Source organism: Cygnus atratus, unplaced genomic scaffold, assembly GCF_013377495.2.
Source record: "Cygnus atratus isolate AKBS03 ecotype Queensland, Australia unplaced genomic scaffold, CAtr_DNAZoo_HiC_assembly HiC_scaffold_34, whole genome shotgun sequence".
In the NCBI taxonomy this organism is placed as follows: Eukaryota; Metazoa; Chordata; class Aves; order Anseriformes; family Anatidae; genus Cygnus; species Cygnus atratus.
Window position 1 is genome coordinate 725309 of NW_026109932.1, and position 22094 is coordinate 747402.

The 22094-nt window shown below is 61.6% G+C and overlaps 1 protein-coding gene across 1 annotated transcript; it reads left to right on the forward strand.

The window, feature by feature from the left end:
• The first annotated feature begins 8 nt into the window (after window positions 1-8).
• On the forward strand, window positions 9-18126 carry NFKBID (NFKB inhibitor delta). Its single transcript, XM_050716760.1, has 10 exons — window positions 9-118; window positions 252-460; window positions 8661-8931; window positions 10541-10646; window positions 12231-12377; window positions 13502-13553; window positions 14243-14394; window positions 14499-14612; window positions 16377-16541; window positions 18070-18126. The coding sequence occupies exons 1-10, from the start codon at window positions 9-11 to the stop codon at window positions 18124-18126; spliced, it is 1383 nt and encodes a 460-aa protein (XP_050572717.1).
• The last annotated feature ends 3968 nt before the right edge of the window (window positions 18127-22094 follow it).

Consider the following 22094-nt stretch of genomic DNA (forward strand, 5'->3'; position numbering starts at 1 on the left):
ATTTAAGGATGTGGCGCAGTGTCAAACGTAGAGCCCCCGACCGCTGTGAGAAGATGGCAGCATCCATCCCCACCACTGAGGTTGGCATGGCCTCTGGAGAAGGGGAAGGGGGAAAGTGGTGGGAGGAAGACTCCTGCCTCAACCCCTATGTGGTGCTCTCTCTATGTGAATGAACGGCTGGAGAGCACGGAGCTCTGCCTGGGGATGGATGGAGAAGAACCTCCAGAAGAACCTTGATAAAAACGTCATAGGAACCCCAAGGAGAACCCCAAGAAGGACCTCAAGAAGAACCCCAAGGAGAACCTCGAGAAGAACCCCAAGAAGAATCTCAATAAGAACCTCATGAAGAACCCCAAGAAGAATCTCAATAAGAACCTCATGAAGAACCCCAAGAAGAACCTCGATAAGAACCTCAACAAGAACCCCAAGAAGAATCTTATGAGGAACACCCCCACCTGGAGTACTGGGCCCAGTTCTGGGCCCCCCAGTCCAAGAGAGACCTGGACATACTGGAAAGAGTCCAACAGAGGGCCATCAAGACCAGATGGCCTCCAACCTCAACCATTCTGAGGTTCTCTGGGTGTAACTGGGTTATACTGGGAGGAGGGCAGTGGGTTGCACCGGTTTACACTGGGAGGCACTGGGTTAGATGAGGAGGAGGGCTCTTGGCTGCACTGGGTTATACTGGGAGGATGCACTGGGTTGCCTACTGCTATACTGGGAGAGCTATGTGGAACTGGTGCTGGGGGCGGGGCCTAAACTGGGGGGAGGGGGGGGGGAGATGGGGTGTGGACCCCAAATTAATTACCCAAATTGTCCCAGGAATTGCTAACAAGCTCCCTTCACCTAGGGGTCATTAATTACCCAAATTGGCCCAGGTATCACTAATGGTGGCCCAGGGGGTGTTGCAGGCACAGGGCTGGGGGCGGAGGCTGGGGGAAGGGGGTGGGGCTATGTGCACCAGGGGGCGGGACCAAGCATAGTTCTTGGAGGGGGTAAAAGGGACCCCAAATTGGCCCAAATAGCCCCAGAGACCCCAAATAAATGCCCCAGGGATGCCAAATAAGCCCAGGGACCCCCAAAATCCATCCAAATGCCCCCAGGGACCCCCCAGCTTCCCTCAGGGACCCCAAATGCCCCCAGGCCCCCCCCCCCCCCCAAAAATGCCCCAGGTACCCTAAATACTCCAGGGACCCCAATTACCCTCAGTGATCCTCCAGCATCCCCTAAATGCCACCAGGGACCCCAAATAAATACATCAGGAGCCCCCCAATACCCCCAGGGACCCCAAATAGATGCCTCAGGGAACCACAATAACCCCGGAGACCTCTAAAATCCTCCAAATGCCACCAGGGACTCCACATGTTCTCCCATATACCTTTAGGATCCTCCCACATACCCCAGGGACGCCCCCCAAAATCCTCCCAATAGGCCCGCACCCCCGAATAGGCCCCAAATATGCCCAGGTGCCCCCATATCTCCCCAGGAACCCTCAGATGCTCCCCATACAATCCCAAATGCCTCCAAACACTTCCATGGACCTCCCCCATCTGCCCCTTCAGCGCCCTGGGGTCCCCCCAAAATGTTCAGGGGCCTTCATATGCCTTCTGGGACCCCAGCAATAGCCCCAGGTTCCCCCAAATATACCCTCGACCCCCCAAAAAACCCCTCAGGGACCCCAATGTATGTCACCCTGACTCCCCCAATTCCTCCCTAAATACCTCGAGACCCCCCAAAATACCTTAAGAATGCCTTTAACACCCCAAAACGGCCCAACTTCCCCCCAGATATCCCCCAGGGACTCCCTAATACCCCCAGAGACCCCAAAGTACCCCTAGGGATACCCCAAATCCCTGAAGAGACCCCCAAATATGCCTAGAGACCACCAACTGCCCCTAGGGACCCCCAAAATACCCACAGAAACCCCCTAAATACTCTCAGAGATCCCAAACTACCCCTAGGGATCCCCGAAATACTCCCAGAAACACCCCAAATCCCACCAGGGACCCCCAGTTACCCCTAGAAACCCCCAATTATCCCCAGGGACCCCCCCAAAATCTCTCCAGGGATGCCCAGAGACCCCCCCCAAATCCTCCCAGGGACCCACAAATCTGTCCTGAGACCCCCAATTACCCACAGGCCCCCCCCCCCGATCCTCCCAGGGTCCCCCAAAATCCCACCAGAGACCCTCAATTACCCCCAGATACCGCCCCAAATTTCACTAGGGACCCCCGATGACCCCTAGGACCCCCAATTACCACCAGGGACCCTCCCAAATACCCCCAGGAACCCCCCACATCCCACCAGAGACCCCCAACGACCCCCAGGGACCCCCCCAAATCCCTCCTAGGACCCCCGACGGCCCCTAGGACCCCCAATTACCCCTGGGATCCCCCAAATCCCCCCAGGGACCCCCAAATCCCTCCAGAGACCCTCAATTACCCCCAGGGACCCCCAAATACCCCCAGAGACCCCCAATGACCCCAGGGACCCCCAGTGACCCCCAGGGCCCCCCCAAGCACCCGCAGGGACCCCCAAATCCCCCCAGGGACCCCCAATTCCCCCAGGGACCCCCCCCAAATCCCTCCTAGGACCCCCAACGACCCCTAGGACCCCCAATTACCCCCAGGGACCCCATTTTCCCCCAGGGACCCCCAATGACCCCTAGGACCCCCATTGCCCCCAGGGACCCCCACGAATCCCTCCAGGGACCCCCAACGACCCCTAGGACCCCCATTTACCCCCAGGGACCCTCAATTACCCCTGGGCCCCCCTCCAAATCCCAGCAGGGACCCCCAGGGACCCCCAGGAACCCCACCAAATTTCACTAGGGACCCTCGATGACTCCTAGGACCTCCAATTATCCCCAGGGATCCCCCAAATACCCCCAGCAACCCACCAAATCCCATCAGGGACCCCCAGTTACCCCCAGAGACCCCCAATGACCTTTAGGACCCCCAATTACCCCCAGGGAACTCCCCCCAAATCCCTCCAGGGACGCCCAGTTACCCCTAGGACCCCCAGTTACCCCCAGGGACCCCCCCCCAAATACCACCAGGAACCCCCCAAATCCCACCAGGGACCCCCAGTTACCCCCAGGGACCACCAATGTCCCTAAGGACCCCCAGTTACCCCCAGTAACACCCTCAAATCCCTCCAGTGACCCCCAATGACCCCTAGGACCCCCAGTTACCCCCAGGTACCCCCAAATACCCCCAGGGACCCCCAAATCCCACCAAGGACCACCAATGACCCCTAGGACCCCCAAATTACCCCAGGGACCCCCCAAATATCCCCAGATACCCCCAACAACACCTACGACATCCAATGATCCCCAGGAACCCCCCCAAACGCCCCCAGGAACCCCCCAAATCCCACCAGGGACCCCCCCAGGGAGTTCGTGGGCGGTGGGGGGCGGGGGGGCCGTGGAGGTCCCCGAGGTCGTTTGGGGGGGGGGGAAGCCCTTAAAGGACCGGCGCACCCCCCTAGGGAGGGATGGGGGTTTTGGGGTTGGAGGGGGGGGAGGGGGCACTTCTGCAAAAGGCTCCGCTGACGTCACGCGGGGGCGGCCCCCGCCCGTGACATAACCCCGGGGGAACCCCTCCCCCCCCCCCCCCCCCAGGTCCCACGGGGCCCCCCCACGCCCCGCCCCCCCCCGATGTCACCGTCACCGCGGCGACGCCGGCGGCGTTTCCCTCCGGGGCGGGGCCTCGCCCTCCCCCCTCTCCCCCTATAACGGTCCCCGGGCCCCGCCGGGCCCCATTTCCACCTCGGCCCGCCGGGATGCGCCCCCAGAGAGGTACGGGCCCTTTAAGACGGCGAGGGGGGCGCTGGCCCTTTAAGAGAGCAAGGAAGGGGACACTGGCCCTTTAAGAGAGGGGGGAGGGGGTCATTGGCCCTTTAGGAGAGTGGGAATGGGGACACTGGCCCTTCAAGTGGGAAGGGGGGCACTGGCCCTTTAAGGGAGTGGGGAGGGGGGCGCTGGCCCTTTAAGAGGGAGAGGAGAGGGACACTGGCCCTTTAAGAGAGAAGGGAAGGGGACACTGGGCCTTTAAGAAAGCAGGAAGAGGGACACTGGCCCTTTAAGAGAGAGCGGAGGGGGGGCTGGCCCTTTAAGAGAGCGGGGAACGGGACACTGGCCCTTTAAGGGACTGAGTAGGGGGAAATTGGCCCTTTAAGAGAGAGGGGAGGGGGTCATTGGCCCTTTAAGAGAGCAGGGAAGGGGACACTGGGCCTTTAAGAGAGAGGGGAGGGGGGCGCTGGCCCTTTAAGAGAGTGGGAAGGGGGTCACTGGCCCTTTAAGAAAGAGGGGAAGGGGGACGCTGGCCCTTTAAGAGAGAGGGGGACACTGGCCCTTTAAGAGTGGGAATTGGGACGCTGGCCCTTTAAGAGACTGGGTAGGGGGACACTGGCCCTTTAAGAGAGAGGGGAGAGGGACGCTGGCCCTTTAAGAGAGTGGTTCTTGGGACACTGGCCCTTTAAGGGAGCAGGGAAGGGGACACTGGCCCTTTAAGATGGCGAGGGGGACGCTGGCCCTTTAAGAGAGTTGGTAAGGGGATACTGGCCCTTTAAGAGAATGGAGAAGGGGACACTGGCCCTTTAAGAGAGTAGGAATGGGGATACTGGCCCTTTAAGAAAGGGGGAGAGGGACACTGGCCCTTTAAGAGTGGGAATTGGGACGCTGGCCCTTTAAGAGACTGGGTAGGGGGACACTGGCCCTTTAAGAGCGCCTTAAGGGGTGCGCTGTCCCTTTAAGGGGGGGGACTCCCCTTTAAGGGGGGGGGGTCTCCTTTAAGGGGGGGGAACCCCTTTAATGCGCTCTGGCCCTTTAAGACGAGGGGACCCCCCCCCCCATTTAAAAATAGGGCGCGGTCCCTTTAAGGGGGGGGGCGCGGGTTTCCCCACGCGGGGGCGGGCGGTGACGGGGGGGGGGGGGAATCCCCGTGACATCACGGGGAGAGCCTGGGGGGGGCGGGGGGGGATATTCCGCGCCGCCCACGCGTGTCCCCCGGGGGGGGGGGGGGGGGGGGGGGGGGGCAAAAGAGGAGGGCAAAAGGGGGGAGGGGAAAAGGGGGGGGGCAAAAAGGGGGAGGGGAAAAAAGGGGGGGGCAAAAGGGGGGCAAAAGGGGGGCAAAAAGGGGGGAAAAAAGGGAGGGGGGTCAAGGGGGGGTAAAAGGGGGGGGTTAAAGGGAAGGGGATTTAAAAAGGGGGGGGGGACGGGACACCCACGCGAGACCCCCCCGCCCCCCCCCCCCGCAGGGCGGGCGCCCCCCCGCGTCCCCCCCCCAGACGGTGAAGCAGCTGCTGAAGGTGCTGAGGCAGCAGCAGCGCAGCGGGGGGAGACCCCCGGTGAGTGACCCCCCCCACACACACACACCATGACACCCCCCCGTGACCCTCCCCCCCCTTTCGTGGGACACCCACGGACACGCGGGGGGGTGGGGGGGGGGGGGGGTCCTGTCCTGTGTACCCCCCCAACCCCAATGCTGACCTCGCTGTTCCCTTCCCCTCCCCCCCCCCCCCCCCCCCCAGCATGCACAGGGCACGGCGGGGCCCCCCCCGGGTGGTGAGTGAGCAGCGTGGCCCCCCTCCCATGTCCACCCCCTTGTCCCCCATATCCCCCCCCCCTTGTCCCCATAACCCCCCCATGTTCCCATATCCCCCCCCATGTCCCCCAATGCCCCCATATCCCCCCATGTCCCCCCATATTCCCCCCATGTCCCCCCCATGTCCCCCCATATTCCCCCCATGTCCCCCCCATGTCCCCCCATATTCCCCCATATCCCCCCCATGTCCCCATATCCCCCCATATCCCCTTCATGTCCCCTTTTGTCCCCATATTCTCCCATTTCCCCCCATATCCCCCCCATGTACCCCATATCCCCCATATCCCCTTCGTGTCCCCCCCATACCCCCCACATCCCCTCATGTCTCCCCCATGACCCCCCATGACCCCATTTTTCCCCCATATCCCCACATCCCCCCATGACCCCATATCCCCCCATACCCTTCCCATGACCCCATATCCCCCCATACCCCTCCCATATCCCCCATATCCCCCCCCATGTCTCCCTAATATCCCCCCATGACCCCATATCCCCCCCCCTCCCCCCCATGTCCCGATATCCCTCCCATGTCCCCATATCTCCCCACATAACCCCATATCCCCCCCATACTTCCCCCATGACCCCATATCCCCCCCCAAATCCCCCCTATATCCCTCCCATGACCCCATATTCCCCCATACTCCCCCATGTCCCCCCCACATCCCCTATATCCTCCCATAACCCCCCATGTACCCCATAGCCCCCCCCCATATCCACTCATATCCCCCCATGTCTCCCACATATCTCCCCCATGACCCCATATAAACCCCATACCCCTCCCATGGCCCCATATTTCCCCCCATATCCCCCCAGGTCCCTATATCCCCCTATATCCCCCTATATCCCCCCATGACCCCATATCTCCCCCACAACACCCTATGTACCCCATATTCCCTTCATGTCCCCCCATACCCCCCCATGGCCCCCCATATCCCCCCATGGCCCCATATCCCCCCCATGACCCCATATCCCCCTCCACATCCCCCCCATGTCCCCCATATCCCCTCCATATTCCCCCTTGACCCCATATCCCCCCCATACCCCCCCATGACCCCATTTCCTTCCCATATCCCCCCATAACTCCCCATATTCCCCCAGTGACCCCATATCCCCCTCATATCCTCCATATCCCATATATCCCCCCCATACCCCCCCATACCTCCCTCATATCCCCTCCCATGACCCCACATCCCCCCATACCCCTCCCATGAACCCATATCCCCCCATACTTCTCCCATGACCCCATATCTTCCCCCATATCCCCCCATGTCCCCATATCCCTCCCATATCCCATCATATCCCCCTCATACCCCCCCCATACCCCCCATGTCTCCTCGATATCCCCCCCATTGGTCCCATATCCCCCCATACCCCCCCATGACCCCATATCCCCCATATCCCCCCCATCTCCCATATCTCCTCCCCATCCTCCCCCCATGACTCCTTATCGTCCCCATTCCCCCCTATATCCCACTCATATGCCCCCATATCCACCCCATATCCCTCCGTCTCCCCCATATCCCCCCATGACCCCATATCCCCCTCATACGCCCCTCATATCCCCCCATATCCTCCCCATACCCCCCCCAGTGCCCCATATCCCCCATACCCTTCCCATGACCCCATATCCCCCCCAGTCTCCCCCATACCCCCCCATGACCCCATATCCCCCCACATCCACCCCATATCCCCCCATGACCCCATATCCCCCCCATGTCCCCATATCCCCCCTACATGACCCCATATTCCCCCCATACTCCCTCCATATCCCCCCATATCCCCCATATCCCCCCCATGTCCCCATATCCCCCCTACATGACCCCATATTCCCCCCATACTCCCTCCATATCCCCCCATATCCCCCATATCCCCCCATGACCCTATATCCCCCCCATACCCCCCCATGTCTCCATATCCCCCCCATGACCCCATACCCCCCCATATCCCCCCCATATCCCCCCATGACCCCATATCCCCCCCATGTCCCCATATCCCCCCTACATGACCCCATATCCCCCCCATACCCCTCCATGACCCTATATCCCTCCCATACCCCCCCATGTCCCCATATCCCCCCCATGACCCCATACTCCCCCATATCCCCCCCATATCCTCCATGACCCCATAACCCCCCATTCCCATCCCCACCCCCCCCTCACCCCATTTCCCCCCCCCAGGTGCCCCCGGGCCATCCCCCCCCCCGGCTGCCCCCTGGCTCGCCCCCCCCCCAGTGACCCCCCCTCCGGGGGCCTGTGGGGTCCCCCCCGCGCCTCACGGCGGCCCCGGTGGGGCTTATGGGGTCGAGCCCCCCACCCTGGGGGGCTGCGAGGTGAGCGGGGACCCTCGGGGGGCACGGGGGGGTCTGGGGGGGGCAATAGGGGTGAGGGGGGGCAATAGGGCAGGATATAGGGGCAGGGGGCAATTGGGGGGGCAATGGGGGCAAGGGGGGGCAATAGGGGCAACAGGAGGCAATGGGGCAGGATATAGGGGCAATAGGGCAAGGTGGGGGGCAATAGGGGCAAGGGGGGGCAATGGGGCAGGATATAGGGGCAGTGGGGCAAGGGGGGGCAATAGAGGCAAGATGCGGGGTAATAGGGTCAAGGGGGGGCAATAGGGTGGACTATAGGGTCAATAGGACAAGGTGGGGGGCAATAGGGGCAAGGGGGGCAATGGGGCAAGATATGGGGGCAATGGGGCAAGGGGGGCAATGGGGTGGGATAGAGGGGCAGTGGGGCAAGGTGGGGGGCAATAGGGGCAAGGGGGGGCAATAGGGCAGGATATGGGGGCAGTGCGGGAGGATGGGGGGCAATAGGGACAAGGGGGCCAAGAAGAGCTATGGGGGTGTCAGTGGGGAAATGGTGGGGCATTAGGGTCAATGGAGGGGTAATAGGGTCAATGGGGGCATATGGGGGCAATAGGGGGGCAGTAGGGTCAATGGGGGCATAATAGGGTCAATGGGAGGGTAATAGGGTCAATGGAGGGGTACGGGAGCAATAGGGGGGCAATAGGGTCAATGGGGGCGTAATAGGGTCAACGGGGGGGTAATATGGTCAGTGGGGGTGTATGGGGGCAATAGGGGCAAGACGAAGGGCAATAGGGCGAATAAACCTACCCTCTCCCAGGCTGCTGCCCCCTTCGCTCCCCCTGGCCCCCCCTGGGCCCTGCCACCGCCGCCGGGGGGTGACATTGGGGGTGTCCCGGGGGGGTCGATCCCGATCCCCGACCCCGATCCCGAACCGGACCCCGGGGAGCTGGCGGCCGCCCGGGCGGCGCTGCGGGCCCTGGACCCCCGGGAGCTGCTGCGGCAGGACGAGGAGGGCGACACGTGAGGAGGGGGCACGGGGGGGGCAGGAGGGGTGGGGGGGTAATGGGGTCATTGGGGTGGGGGGGTAATGGGGTCAGTGGGTTGATGGGGGTGATGGGGGCAATGGGGTCATTGGGGTGATGGGGGCGATGGGGTAACTGGGGGGGGCAATGGGGTAACTGGGGGGGCCATGGGGGGGCTGGGGTGGTAATGGGGTCATTGGGGTGATGGGGGAGATGGGGGAACTGGGAGGGGCAATGGGGTAACTGGGGGCGCAGGGGGCAATAGGGGCAATGGGGGTAATGGGGGCGATGGGGTGACGGGGGGCAATGGGGGAACTGGGGGAGCAGGGGGCAATAGGGGCAATGGGGGTGATGGGGGCAATGGGGTGACGGGGGGGCAGTGGGGGAACTGGGGGAGCAGGGGGGAAATGGGGTGGGGGCAATGGGGCCAATGGGGGGCCACTGGTGGCAAGGGAGGGCCAATGGGGTTGATGGGGGGGTCAATGGGGGCAAATGGGAGAGCAGGGGGGCAATAGGGTCAGTGAGGGGGGCAATGGGAGCAATGAGGGGGCAATAGGGTCAATGAAGGGCCAATGGGGTCAATGGGGTCAATGAAGGGCCAATGGGGTCAATGGGGTCAATGAAGGGCCAATGGGGTCAATGAGGGGGGGCGGTGGGGTCAATGGGGACAATGCGGGGGCAATAGGGTCAATGAAGGGCCAAGGGGGGCAATGAGGGGGTAATAGGGTCAATGGGAGCAATGAGGGGGCAATAGGGTCAATGAAGGGCCAATGGGGTCAATAGGGTCAATGAAGGGCCAATGGGGTCAATGGGGTCAATGAAGGGCCAATGGGGTCAATGAGGGGGGGCGGTGGGGTCAATGGGGACAATGCGGGGGCAATAGGGTCAATGAAGGGCCAAGGGGGGCAATGAGGGGGTAATAGGGTCAATGGGAGCAATGAGGGGGCAATAGGGTCAATGAAGGGCCAATGGGGGTAAGGGGGGGGGGGCAATAGGGTCAATGACGGACCAATGGGGGGACAGTAGGGGCAATGAGGGGGTCAATGAAAGGCCAATGGGGGCAATGGGGGACAATAGGGGCAAGGGGGGGGGGCAATGAAGGGTCAATGGGGACAATGGGGGGGCAATAGGGTCAATGATGGACCTATGGGGGCGGGGGGGGCAATGGGGTCAATGGGGGCAATGAGGGGGCAATGGGGTCAATGAAGGGCCAAGGGGGGCAATCAGGGGGCAATAGGGTCAATGGGGGGGCAATAGGGTCAATGAAGAGCCAAGGGGAGCAATGGGGGGCAATAGGGGCAATGGGGGCAAGGAGGGGGACAATAGGGTCAATGAAGGACCAATGGGGTCAATTGGGGGGGGGGGCAATGGGGTCAATGGGAGCAACGAGGGGGGCAACAGGGTCAATGATGGACCGGGGGGGGGGAATGGGGGGGTCAATGGGGGCAATGAGGGGGGCAATAGGGTCAACGGGGGCAATAGGGTCAACAGGGGCCATGGGGGTCAATGGGGTGACCCCGGGGGGCGACACGGTCCCAGGCAGGTCAACGGGGCCAACAAGGGGGGGTCTTGCCCCCCACCCCAACGCCCCCCCCCCCCCCCCCCAGGCTGCTGCACGTGCTGTGCGCCAGGGGGCTGCGCGCCCCGGCCCGGGCGGCCGCCGAGGTCTTCAAGGCGCTGGGGCAGCTGGAGCTGCGCGAGCACCGCGGGAAGGTACGGGGGAATTACGGGGTCGGGGGCGGGATAGCGAGGTTAGGGGGTCATGGGGACAGGATAAATAGGTTATGGGGGGAACGAGGCAATAATGGGGTCGTGGCTGCGGGATAATGAGGTTATGGGGTAAATGGGGCAGTAACGGGGTCATGGGGGCGAGATAATGAGGTTACGGGGTAAATGGGGCAATAACAGGGTCGGGGGGGTGAGACAATGAGGTTGGGGGGGGAACAGGGCAATAACGGGGTCATGGGGGTGAGACAATGAGGTTGGGGGGGGAACAGGGCAATAACGGGGTCGTGGGGGTGAGATAATGAGTTTATGGGGGGAACGGGGCAATAATGGGGTCGGGGGGGCGGGATAATGAAGTTAGGGGGGGTAATGGGGCAATAATGGGGTTGTGGGGGTGGGATAACGAGGTTAGGGGGGGAATGGGGCAGTAACGGGGTCGTGGGGGCATGATAATGAGGTTATGGAGGGAACAGGGCAATAATGGGTTCGTGGGAGTGGTACAATGAGGTTATGGGGTAAATGGGGCAGTAACGGGGTTGTGGGGGTGGGATAATGAGGTTAGGGGGGAAATGGGGTAATAACGGGGTCGTGGGGGTGAGACAATGAGGTTGGGTGGGGAACAGGGCAATAACGGGGTCGTGGGGGTGAGACAATGAGGTTGGGTGGGGAACAGGGCAATAACGGGGTCGTGGGGGTGAGACAATGAGGTTGGGTGGGGAACAGGGCAATAACGGGGTCGTGGGGGTGGGATAATGAGTTTATGGGGGGAACAGGGCAATAATGGGGTCGGGGGGGGCGGGATAATGAAGTTAGGGGGGGTAATGGGGCAATAGTGGGGTTGTGGTGGTGGGATAATGAGTTTATGGGGTAAATGGGGCAATAATGGGGTTGTGGGGGTGGGATAACGAGGTTAGGGGGGGAATGGGGCAGTAACGGGGTCGTGGGGGTATGATAATGAGGTTATGGAGGGAACAGGGCAATAATGGGTTCGTGGGAGTGGTACAATGAGGTTATGGGGTAAATGGGGCAGTAACGGGGTCATGGGAGTGGTACAATGAGGTTATGGGGTAAATGGGGCAGTAACGGGGTCGTGGGAGTGGTATAATGAAGTTATGGAGTAAATGGGGCAGTAACGGGGTTGTGGGGGTGGGATAATGAGGTTAGGGGGGAAATGGGGTAATAACGGGGTCGTGGGGGTGAGATAATGAGGTTGGGGGGGGAACAGGGCAATAACGGGGTCGTGGAAGCGGGATAATGAGGTTATGGGGTAAATGGGGTAATAATGGGGTCAGGGGGAATACTGAGGTTAAGGGGGGTAACGGGACAGTAATGGGGTCGTGGGGGTGGGATAACGAGGTTATGGGGTAAATGGGGCAGCAATGGGGAGTAATGGGGAATAATGGGGTGTAATAGGGAATAACGGGATGTAATGGGGAATAATGGGGAATAATGGGGTATAATGGGGTGTAATGGGGAGTAACGGGGAATAATGGGGAGTAATGGGGAGTAACGGGGATTAATGGGGCACAACGGGGAGCACCCCAGTAATGGGTGCACCCTGCTGCCCCCCAGACCCCCCTGCTGGTGGCAGCAGCAGCGGCAGCCCCGGGGGTCCTCGGGGACCTCCTGGCCCTGGGCGCCGACCCCGATGCCGCCGACCACCGTGGACGCACGGTGCTGCACCTCGCCGCCACCTATGGGCTACCCCGCGTGCTCCAGGTAGGGCGAGGAGACCCCAAAACCGACCCCAAACCAATCCCGTGGGCACCCCAAAACTACCCTATGGGGACCCCAGAACCACAAAACCACCCCAAAACCATCCCACAGGGACCCCGGAAACCCAAAACCACCCCATGGGGACTCCAGGACCCCAAAACCATCCCAAAACCACCCCATGGGCACCCCAAAACCACACCATGGGGACCCAGAAACCCAAAAACCACCCCATGGGAACCCCAGGACCCCAAAACCATCCCATGGGGACCCAGGCACCATCCCCAAACCACCCCATAGGGACCCCAGGACCCCAAAACCATCCCAAAACTACCCCATGGGGACCATAAAACCCCAAAACATCCCATGGGGATCCAAGCAGGCACCCCAAATCAACCCAAAGGGCACCCCAAAACTACCACATGGGGACCTTGGAACCCCAAAACCATCCCATGGGGACCCAGGACCTCAAAACTATCCCAAAACCACCCATGGGCCCACCAAAACCGCAGAAACCTCCCATGGAGACCCGAGCAGGCACCCCAAAACCATCCCATGGGGACCCAGGAACCCCAAAACCACCCCTGTGGGAACCCCAGGACCCCAAAACCATCCCATGGGGACCCAGACACCACGAAACCACCCCAAACCACCCTATGGGGACCCCGGAACCCCAAAACTACCCCAAAACCAGCCTCATAGGCACCCTAGAACCCCAAATCCACCCCATGGGGACCTAGGTGTTAGGAGACACCCCAAAACCATCCCATGGGAATCCAGGCAACCCAAAAGTGCCCCATAGGGACCTGGGTGTTTGAGGACACCCCAAAACCACCCCATGGACACCCCAGGACCCCAAAACCTTCCCATGGACACCCCAGCACCCCAAAACCACCCCATGTGGACCAGGGCATCCCACCCCACCCTATGGGGACCCTGGCACCCCAAAATCCCTATGGAGACCTTAACACCCCGAAACACCCCACGGGGACCCCCTGGCACCCCAAACCCCACTCTGGGGGCACCCTAAAACACCCCCCCGGGGGTCCAGACCCCACAAAATTGCCCAGGGGGACCCAGGAACCCGCTGGGCACCCCAAAAACCACCCACCCTGCCCCCCCCCCCCCAGGCTGTGATGGCATCGGGGGTCCCGGTCAATGTGGAGGCCAGGAACTTTGAAGGTGAGGAAATTTGGGGGGGTCCCCCGGGGGGGCAACCCCAATCCTAGAGGGGGGGCATCTTGGGGGTCCCCCGATTTATGGGGTCTCAAGAAGAGGGGTCTGGTTTGGGGCATCCTTGGGGGGGGGGGGGGTCCCTTGGTTGTCCCCAGTTTTGAGGAGGTCTTTGGGGGGGGACTCAGGTTTAGGGTTTGGGGGGGGGGGGATGAATTTGTGGGGCTTTTTTGGGGGGGGTCCTTATTTGGGGGGAAGCAGGGCACGATTTGGGGGGGCCTTGATTTGGGGGAGCCTTGTTTTAGGGGGGGAGAATTGGAGATGAGGGGTCTCCATTTGCGGGGGGGGGGTCCCATGGGCTTTTTGACTGGGGGGGGGCAACCCCATTTTTGGGGGGGCTCATATTAGGAGACTTTGGGGCTGTCAATGGGGTCGCCCCCATTTTGGGGGGAATCCCCTGATTTTTTTGGGGGGGGGGGAGGTGACTGGGGGGACGTGTTTTGGGGGGGTCTTTGGGTGGGGGGCAAACGTGGGGGTGGGGGTTTTCATTTTGGGGGGCTCTTTGATTTGGGGGGGGCCACAACCAGAATTTGGGGCTGTCAATGGGGTCACCCCCAGTTTTGGGGGGAATCCCCTTATTTTGGGGGGACAGAGTGACCACCCCTCTCCTCCCCCCCCCCATTTAACCCCCCCCCCAGGCCAGACCCCGCTGCACTGCGCCGTGCTGTCCCATAACGCCTCCCTGCGCGCCGGGGGGGGTGCCGGGGGGGGGCCCCCCACCCCGACCCCCCAGGAGCGGCTCCTCTGCGTTGAGCTCCTGCTGCGGATGGGGGCTGACTGCGGCAGCCAGGTATGGGGTTTTTTTTTTGGGGGGGGGGGGGGAACACCCCATGGATCCCCATTTTGGGGTGCTGGGGGGCACCCGTGGGTGACACCCCCACCCCCACCCCATAGGACATGAAGAGCAGCCAGACCGTGCTGCACTTGGCCGTCAGGGGGGGCAACCTGGCCCTGACCCACCTCCTGCTGCGCCAGCCCGGGGTGGCCCCCCGCCTCGTCAACATGAAGGTAACGAGCCATAGGGCTGGGGGCACCTATGGGGCACCTATAGGGCACCTATGGGGCACCAGTGGACCTGTAGGACATCTATGGGATGTCTATGAGGCACCTATAGGGCACCTGTGGACCTATAGGGCACCTATGGGGTGTCTATGGGGTGTCTATGGGGCACCTATAGGGCATCTATGGACCTATAGGGCATCTTTGGGCAACTATGGGGCACCTATAGGGCATCTATGGGGCACCTATGGACCTATAGGGCATCTATGGGCACCTATGGGGCTTCAGATGGCATTCTGGGGGATCTAGGAGGGATTTGGGGTGCCCATGGTGCTCCTATGGGGCAGCTGGAAGTGGTTATCGGGCACCTATGGGGCTAGGAGGAGGCTCTATAGGGCCCTATGGGGGAATTATGGAGAGTGGGGCTCTCTGTGGGGTCAGAGCTGTCTATGGGGTCTCCAGGAGACTTATGGGGCCTGTGGGGTGTCTGTGGGTGCCTCTGGGTGCTGGGACCTCCATGGGGGCCTCTGGGGTTCCCTATGGGTCCTATAGGTCTCTCTGGGTCCCTATGGGTATCTGATTTTGCCTATGGGGTCGCTGTAGGTCCCTTGGGATGCCCATGGCTCTTGCTGGGTCCCTATGAGTATCTATAGGTCCCTACAGATGCCCTTGTTGCTGCCTATAGGTCCCTATGGATCCCTATAGATGTCTATTGGTACTTCTGGGTCCCTGCTGACACCTATGGGTCCTATAGGCCCCTCTGGGACCCCTGTAGTTGTCGATGGGTCCCTATAGGTGCCCATGGACCCTTCTGGGACCTGTTGGTACCTACGGGTCCTACAGGTCCCCACAGGTCCCTATAGGTTGCTACGGGTCCTGTAGGTCCCTGTGGGTCCTAGGAGTGCCATGGGGGACTTGGAGGTCCCTATCGGTCCCTATAGGTGTCCCATGGGGGGCTGGAGGTCTCTATGGGTCCCTATAGACCATAGGAGCACCGTGGGGGAGTCTGGAGATCCCCATGGGTCCCTATAGACCACAGGAGCACTGTAGGGGATTCTAGAGGACCCTATAGGTCCCAGGAGCACTATAGGGGGGGGTTGGAGGACCCTATGGGTCCCTATAGACCATAGAAGCCCTGGAGGGGTCAGGAGGTCCCTAGGGGTCCCAGGAGCACCCTGGGGGGTTCTGGAAGTCCCTAGGGGTCCCTATAGACCATAGAAGCACTGTAGGGGTTCTGGAGGTCCCCATGGGTCCCTATAGACCATAGAAGCCCTGGAGGGGTTCAGGAGGTCCCTAGGGGTCCCAGGAGCACTATAGGGGTTCTGGAGGTCCCTATGGCTCCCTATAGACCATAGAAGCCCTGGAGGGGTTCTGGAGGTCCCTATGGGTCCCTATGGGTTCCAGGAGCACCATGGGGGGGCTCTGGAGGTCCCTGTGGGTCCATATAGACCATAGAAGCACTGTAGGGTGTCTGGAGGTCCCTGTGGGCCATAAGAGCACCCTGGGGAGGTCTGGAGGTCCCTATGGGTCCCTATGGGCCCCAGGAGCACCATGGGGGGTTCTGGAGGTCCCTACGGGTCCCTATGGGCCTTAAGAGCACCCTGGGGGGGTTGGAGGTCCCTATGGGTACCCAGGAGCACTATAGAGGTTCTGGAGGTCCCTAGGGGTCCCTAGGGGTTCCAGGAGCACCATGGGGGGGTTCTGGAGGTCCCTAGGGGTCCCTACGGACCCCCGTGGTCACCCCCAGTCTGACGCCCCCCGCCACCCCCCCAGGCCCACGGGAACACCCCCCTGCACATGGCGGCGGCGCTGCCGGGGGGGCCCAGCCAGGAGCCCCTGGTGCGGCTGCTGCTGGCCTGGGGGGCCGACCCCGGCGCCCGCAACCTGGAGCACGACCTGCCCCACGGGCTGCTGCCCCCCGGGCCCCCCGGGGACCAGGTGAGAACCCCCCCCCCCCCCCCAAGACCCAAATCCGGCTGCTTTGCACCCAAACGGCACCGCTGAAACCCCGCAAATGAGCCCAGAATCGCTAAATCCTGCTGCTGTGCCCCAAATCCTATAAATGGCCCCAGAAGCCCAAGTCCTGCTGCTTTGCACCCAAATCCCATAAACGACCCCGGAATTGCTGAATCTGGCTGTTGTGCCCCAAATCTGGCTGCTTTGTCCCCAAACCGCACCACTGTACCTCATAATTGACCCCAGAATCCCCAAATCCATTTGCTTTGCCCCAAATCCTGCTGATTTTCCCCCAAATAGCACCACTAGACCCCCATAAATGACCCCAGAACCCCCAAATCCATTTGGTTTGCCCCAAATCTGGCTGCTTTGCCCCAAAATTGAGCTGCTGAACCCGTAAATGACCCCAGAATTGCTAAATCCTGTTGCTGCGCCCCAAATCTTGCTGCTTTGCCCCAAAATTGCATCACTGAACCCCATAACTGACCCCCGAATCCCTAAATCCTAGTGCTGTGCCCCAAATCTATCTGATTTGCCCCAAAATTGAGCTGCTGAACCCCATAATTAACCCCAGAATCCCCAAATCCAACTGTTGTGCCCCAAAATTGCACTGCTGAACCCCCCTGAATGACCCCACAATCACCAAATCTGGCTGCTTTGCACCCAAATCCCATAAATGACCCCAGAATTGCTAAATCCAGCTGCTTTGCCCCAAATCCTATAAATGACCCCTGATTCCCCAAATCCAGCTGCTTTGCCCCAAAATTGAGCTGCTGAATCCCATAATTCACTCCAGAGTCGCCAAGTCCTGCTGCTTTGCCCCAAATCCTATAAATGACCCCAGAATCCCCAAATCCAACTGCTTTGCCCCAAATCCGACTGCTTTACACCCAAACCGCACTGCCTGAGACCCATAAATGACCCCAGAGTCCCCAAATCCAGCTGCTGTGCCCCAAATCCTATAAATGACCCCAGAATCCCCAAATCCGGCTGCTTTGCCCCAAAATTGCACTGCTGAACCCCCCCTGAATGACCCCAGAAGCCCCAAATCCTGCTGCTTTACCCCCAAATCCAGCTGCTTTGCCCCAAAATTGCACCACCACCACCCCCAAGTGACCCCAAAATCCCCAATTCCTGTAGCTTTGTCCCCAAATCCCGCCACCGCCCCCCAAACCCCGCTGCTGTGCCCCCACCCCCCCCAAACCACCCCCGTACCCCCAGTCCTGCCTTTTCACCCCAAAACCCCCCTGCAGTGCTCCGAAGCTGGGCCTGACCCCAAATTCCTGCTTTCTCACCCCAAATTGTGGGGCCCCTCCCCCCAAAGCAACACGCCCCCCCCCCCCCCCCCCGCAATTTCGGGGCTCCCCCAGAGGATTTTGGGGCCAAACCCCAAGGTCCTTGGGCAGCCCCAAACTTTGGGGCCTCCCCTACCCCCCTCCAAGATTTTGGGGTCAATCCCCAAGATTTTGGGGTTGTGACCCCCCCCCTTTTCTCCCCCTCCCCCCCCCAGCTTCGCCTCCTCCTGAAGAGCCGCCGGGGGGCACGCCGCCCCTCCCCCACCTCCTAGATGACATCATCAGAGGGCGGGGCAGCTCGGATGTGACATCATGGGGGGGGCACCCCAAAACACCCCCTCCCCCCGCCACCCACCTTCGTTTTTCTTGATTTCTGTGAAATCGCCCATTTTTGGGGGGTGGGGCAAAGGGGGAGGAGCCTATCAGAGAAGGCTCCGCCCTCTCGCCCCCCACCCCTCCCCATTTCCATGAAATGAATTCCCCGAACCACATTGGTTCATTCTGGGGGGGGGGGGGACCCAAAAAATGGGGGCACCCCCCCTTTTAACCCCCCCCCCAAATTAGGGGCACTGCCCCTTTAAGAAAGCCCCGGGGGGGTGGGGCTGCCGTGTAGCCCCACCCCCTCACAAGCTCCTCCCCCCTCCCTGCCTCATTAAGGAATTAATTAGGGGGAGGGGGGGGATTTTTAGGGCCCCCCCCCCAAATTGGGGGAGGGAGCCACCAAGGGGACCCCAAATTGGGGGAGGGTGAGGGCGGCCGCGCCCGAAATCGGTGGATTTTGCCCCAAACTGGGGTGGGAGATCCCAAACTGGGGGGAACTGGTTTGGACTGGGAGGGAACTGGGAAGGCGGGGGGGGGGGTTGACCCCTCCCCCCCAAAACAAATAAAGACTTCTGATTGGCTGGAGCGAGGAGTATGATTTTAGGGGGGACGACCCCAAAAAGAATCCGGGACACCCCCCTAATTTATGAGACACCCCCCCAATTAATGAGACACCCCCCCCCCAATTAACCCAGCCCTCCCCAATTAACAGCCTCCCCCTCATTAAGAAAAGGACCAATCAACACACCAGCTGCAGGCTCCTCCCCCCCGAGGGGGCGGGGTTTATTTGGGGGGGGGGGGGTCTCACACCAGCTCCCCCTGAGGGGTGAATTGTGGGGGGCGGGGGGGAGCCCCCCCAAAGGGTGGGGGGGCGGCGTAGAGCGATGGGGGGGCCACCTGCGGGGACAAGGGGGGGTCAGGGGGGGCCAGAGGGGACCTGGAACCCCCCCTAAAAAATTTAATTAAAAAAGGGGGGGGGGGGGGAGGGTCTCACCTCGTCGTAGCCCCCCCAGTCGGGTACATCCTCGTAGGGGTGGTCGGCTGGGGGGGGCAAATTGGGGGGGTAAATTGGGGGGTAAATTGGGGGGGAGAGCTGGGGGGGGGTAAATGGGTAAATTGGGGGCTAAATGGGTAAAGCAGGGTGGTAAATTGGGGGGTAAATTGGGAGGGGGGTAAATGGGAGGGCAAATTGAGGGGGTTAGTGGGGGGGTAAAATGGAGGGGGGACGTTGGGGGGATAAAATGGCAGGGGGTAAATTGGGGGGGGTAAGTTGGGGGTGGTAAATTGGGGGGGTAAATTGGGAGGGGGTAAATTGAGGGAATAAATTGGGGGGGTAAGTGGGGGGGGATAAATTGGGAGGGGTAAATGGGGGGGTAAATTGGGGGGGTTAATTGGGGAGGTAAATGGGGGGGTAAATGGGGAGGGGGGGTAAATTGGGGGGGGTCAATTGGGATGGAGGGTAAATGGGGGAGTAAATTGGGCCGAGTGGTAAACTGGGGGGGGGGAATTATGGGGGTAAATAGGGAGGGGGGTAAATGGGGGCATTAATTGGGGGGGTAAATTGGGGGTAAATGCGGAGGGTAAATTGGGGGGGTAAACTGGGGGGGAGGGTAAACGGGGGGGATAAATTGGGGGGAGGGGGGTTGGGGGGGGGGTTCGGGGGGGAGCCACCCCCATACTCACCCATGGGGGGGTCCCAGGCAGGGGCGTCGCTGGGGGGCACCCAGGACCCAACGGAGCTCATCTTGGGGGGGGGGGGGGGGGGGCAGGTGACATCCCCAAGGGTCCCCAGGTGTCCCCGTGTCCCCCCCCTGCCCCCAAGGCCCCCCAGTGTCCCTGTGTCCCCCCCCTCACCCCAAGGGTCCCCACTGAGCACCCAAGGGACCCCATTGACCCGGTGACGTCCCCAAGGGTCCCAAATGGCCGGGTGAGGTCCCCAAGGCCCCCAGGTGTCCCCGTGTCCCCCCCCTCACCCCAAGAGGACCCCATTGACCCGTTGACGTCCCTACTGCCACCCAAGGGACCCCATTGACCCGCTGATGTCCCCAAGGGTCCCAAACGTCCGGGAAATGTCCCCAAGACCCCCGGGTGTCCCCCCATCACCCCAAGGGTCCCCACTGACCACACCCCCACCGCCAACCACAGGTCCCCACCGCCCCTTTGACGTCCCCGCGCCCCCCGCTGCCCCCGCGCCCCCCCCCCCCCCCCCCCCCTCACCTCGGTGCTCTCCGTCCCCGGCCCCTCCGTGCTCCTCGCGCCCCCCCCGGGGCCGCCCGCGCCCCCCCGGTGCCGTCGCCGCCGCCGCAGGCCCATAGCGGCCATGCCGAGCAGCAGCCCCACCCCCAGCGCCCCCAGCGCCCCCGCCAGGCCGGGCACCGCTGCAAGGCCTGATGGGATCGAGGGGAGGGGGAGGGAAAGGGGGCGGGGTCAGGGGAGGGGGCGGGGACTCTGCTACGCCCCCTCCCCCACACCCCCCGTCCTTGTCACCTGAGGGGGGCGGGGCCGGGATCGGCCCCGGAGGTGGCGGCGAATCAGCAGGCAGCTCTGGGAGGGGGGGAGGAACATGGAAACGTCACTTCCGGTTGATAATTCCTGCTTCCTTACCGCCCACACTACTTCCTGTCCCGATATCAGGCTACTTCCGGTTCTAGGCGCTGTACTTCCGGTTCTACTCCATGTCCCCAGCACCACTTCCGATCCCCCGGCCCTGTTTCCGGTTGTGCTACCGCCAACTTCCGGTTGCAGCCAAGCAACTTCCACCCCTGTGTCACTTCTCCCATTGCCCCATACCGAACAACTTCCGGGGTTTCACTTTCGTTTTCCTTTTCACTCCCCATTTCCGGTTTCACTTTCGTTTTCGACCAGCTTTCGGTCGCACTTCCGGGTTCCGCGGGCCTTTCCACTTCCTCTCTCTGCCCACCTCCCGCTTCCGCTTTGACCCCGCTTCCGGCCCCGCCCCCCCTTACCGGAAGTGGTGGCGGTTACTCTGACGGGGGCGCTGCTGCCGCGGGCGTTGCGCGCCGTCACGGTGACGTCATAGGGCGTGGCCGGAAGTAGCCCCCGTAGCGTGAGGGCGGGGCGGGGCGCCAGGATGGAGGCCGGGGGGGGAGGGGCGCCGGGGCCCACGGCGCTGTGGGGGCAGGGCCGGAAGTGAGGGGTTAAAACCGGAAGTCACATCATATGGAAAACTGAAATCGCGTCATACCCCGAGGGTAAACGGAAGTGATGTCATATCAGACAGGAAGTGGTGTGAAAACTCAACTGGGGGACAGGAAGTGGGGTTCGTGGGGACCGGAAGTGGGTCCAAAGGCTCGGGGGCGGGGCCGGAAGCAGGGAGGGGGTGGCCATCTTGAGCGGTTGGGGCCTCACAGGGGTGTTGGGGGCCCCAGAGACGGGTTTTGGGGTCCCCACGGGGTTTTGGGGTCCTCATGGAGCTTTTGGGGGCCCCACGAGGGGCATTTGGGGTCCCTGTTGGCCTTGGACTCTCCGTTGGGCATTCCCAAGAAATTTTGGGTCCCAAAGTTGGGTTTTTTTTGCATCCCCGTGAGTTTTTGGGGGTTTCTCATGGGTTTTGGGGGGATCCCCTGGGCTTTGGGGGGCTCCAACTTGTTTTTTTTTGGTGCCTCCATAATTTTGGGGTGGGGTCACGTGTTTTTGGGGGGGTTCCCTGGAGTTCAAGTGGTCCAATGTTTTTTAGGGGGTCTCTAATGGTTTTTTGGGGAGTCTCAATGAGGTTTTGGTGCATTTTCCTGCTTTTTGGGGTTTACCCTTGGGTTTTGGGGGTGTCCTTGTCTTTTTTAGGTCCCACTGGGGGATCCCGGGAGGGATTCTGGGTCCTAGCTCGGTTTTGGGGGGGAGGGGGTCCCAAAGGACTCTCAGGGGCTCCCCATGGATTTTTGGGGTGGTGCCCATGGATTTT

Excerpts from the sequence above, each read along its gene's own strand:
- NFKBID (XM_050716760.1), top strand. The coding sequence starts at position 9 with ATGTGGCGCAGTGTCAAACGTAGAGCCCCCGACCGCTGTGAGAAGATG. Across the intron at positions 461-8,660 it reads GAGGAACACCCCCACCTGGA|TGGGGGTGTATGGGGGCAAT; the intron begins GTACTGGGCCCA and ends TAATATGGTCAG. Across the intron at positions 8,932-10,540 it reads CAGGACGAGGAGGGCGACAC|GCTGCTGCACGTGCTGTGCG; the intron begins GTGAGGAGGGGG and ends CCCCCCCCCCAG.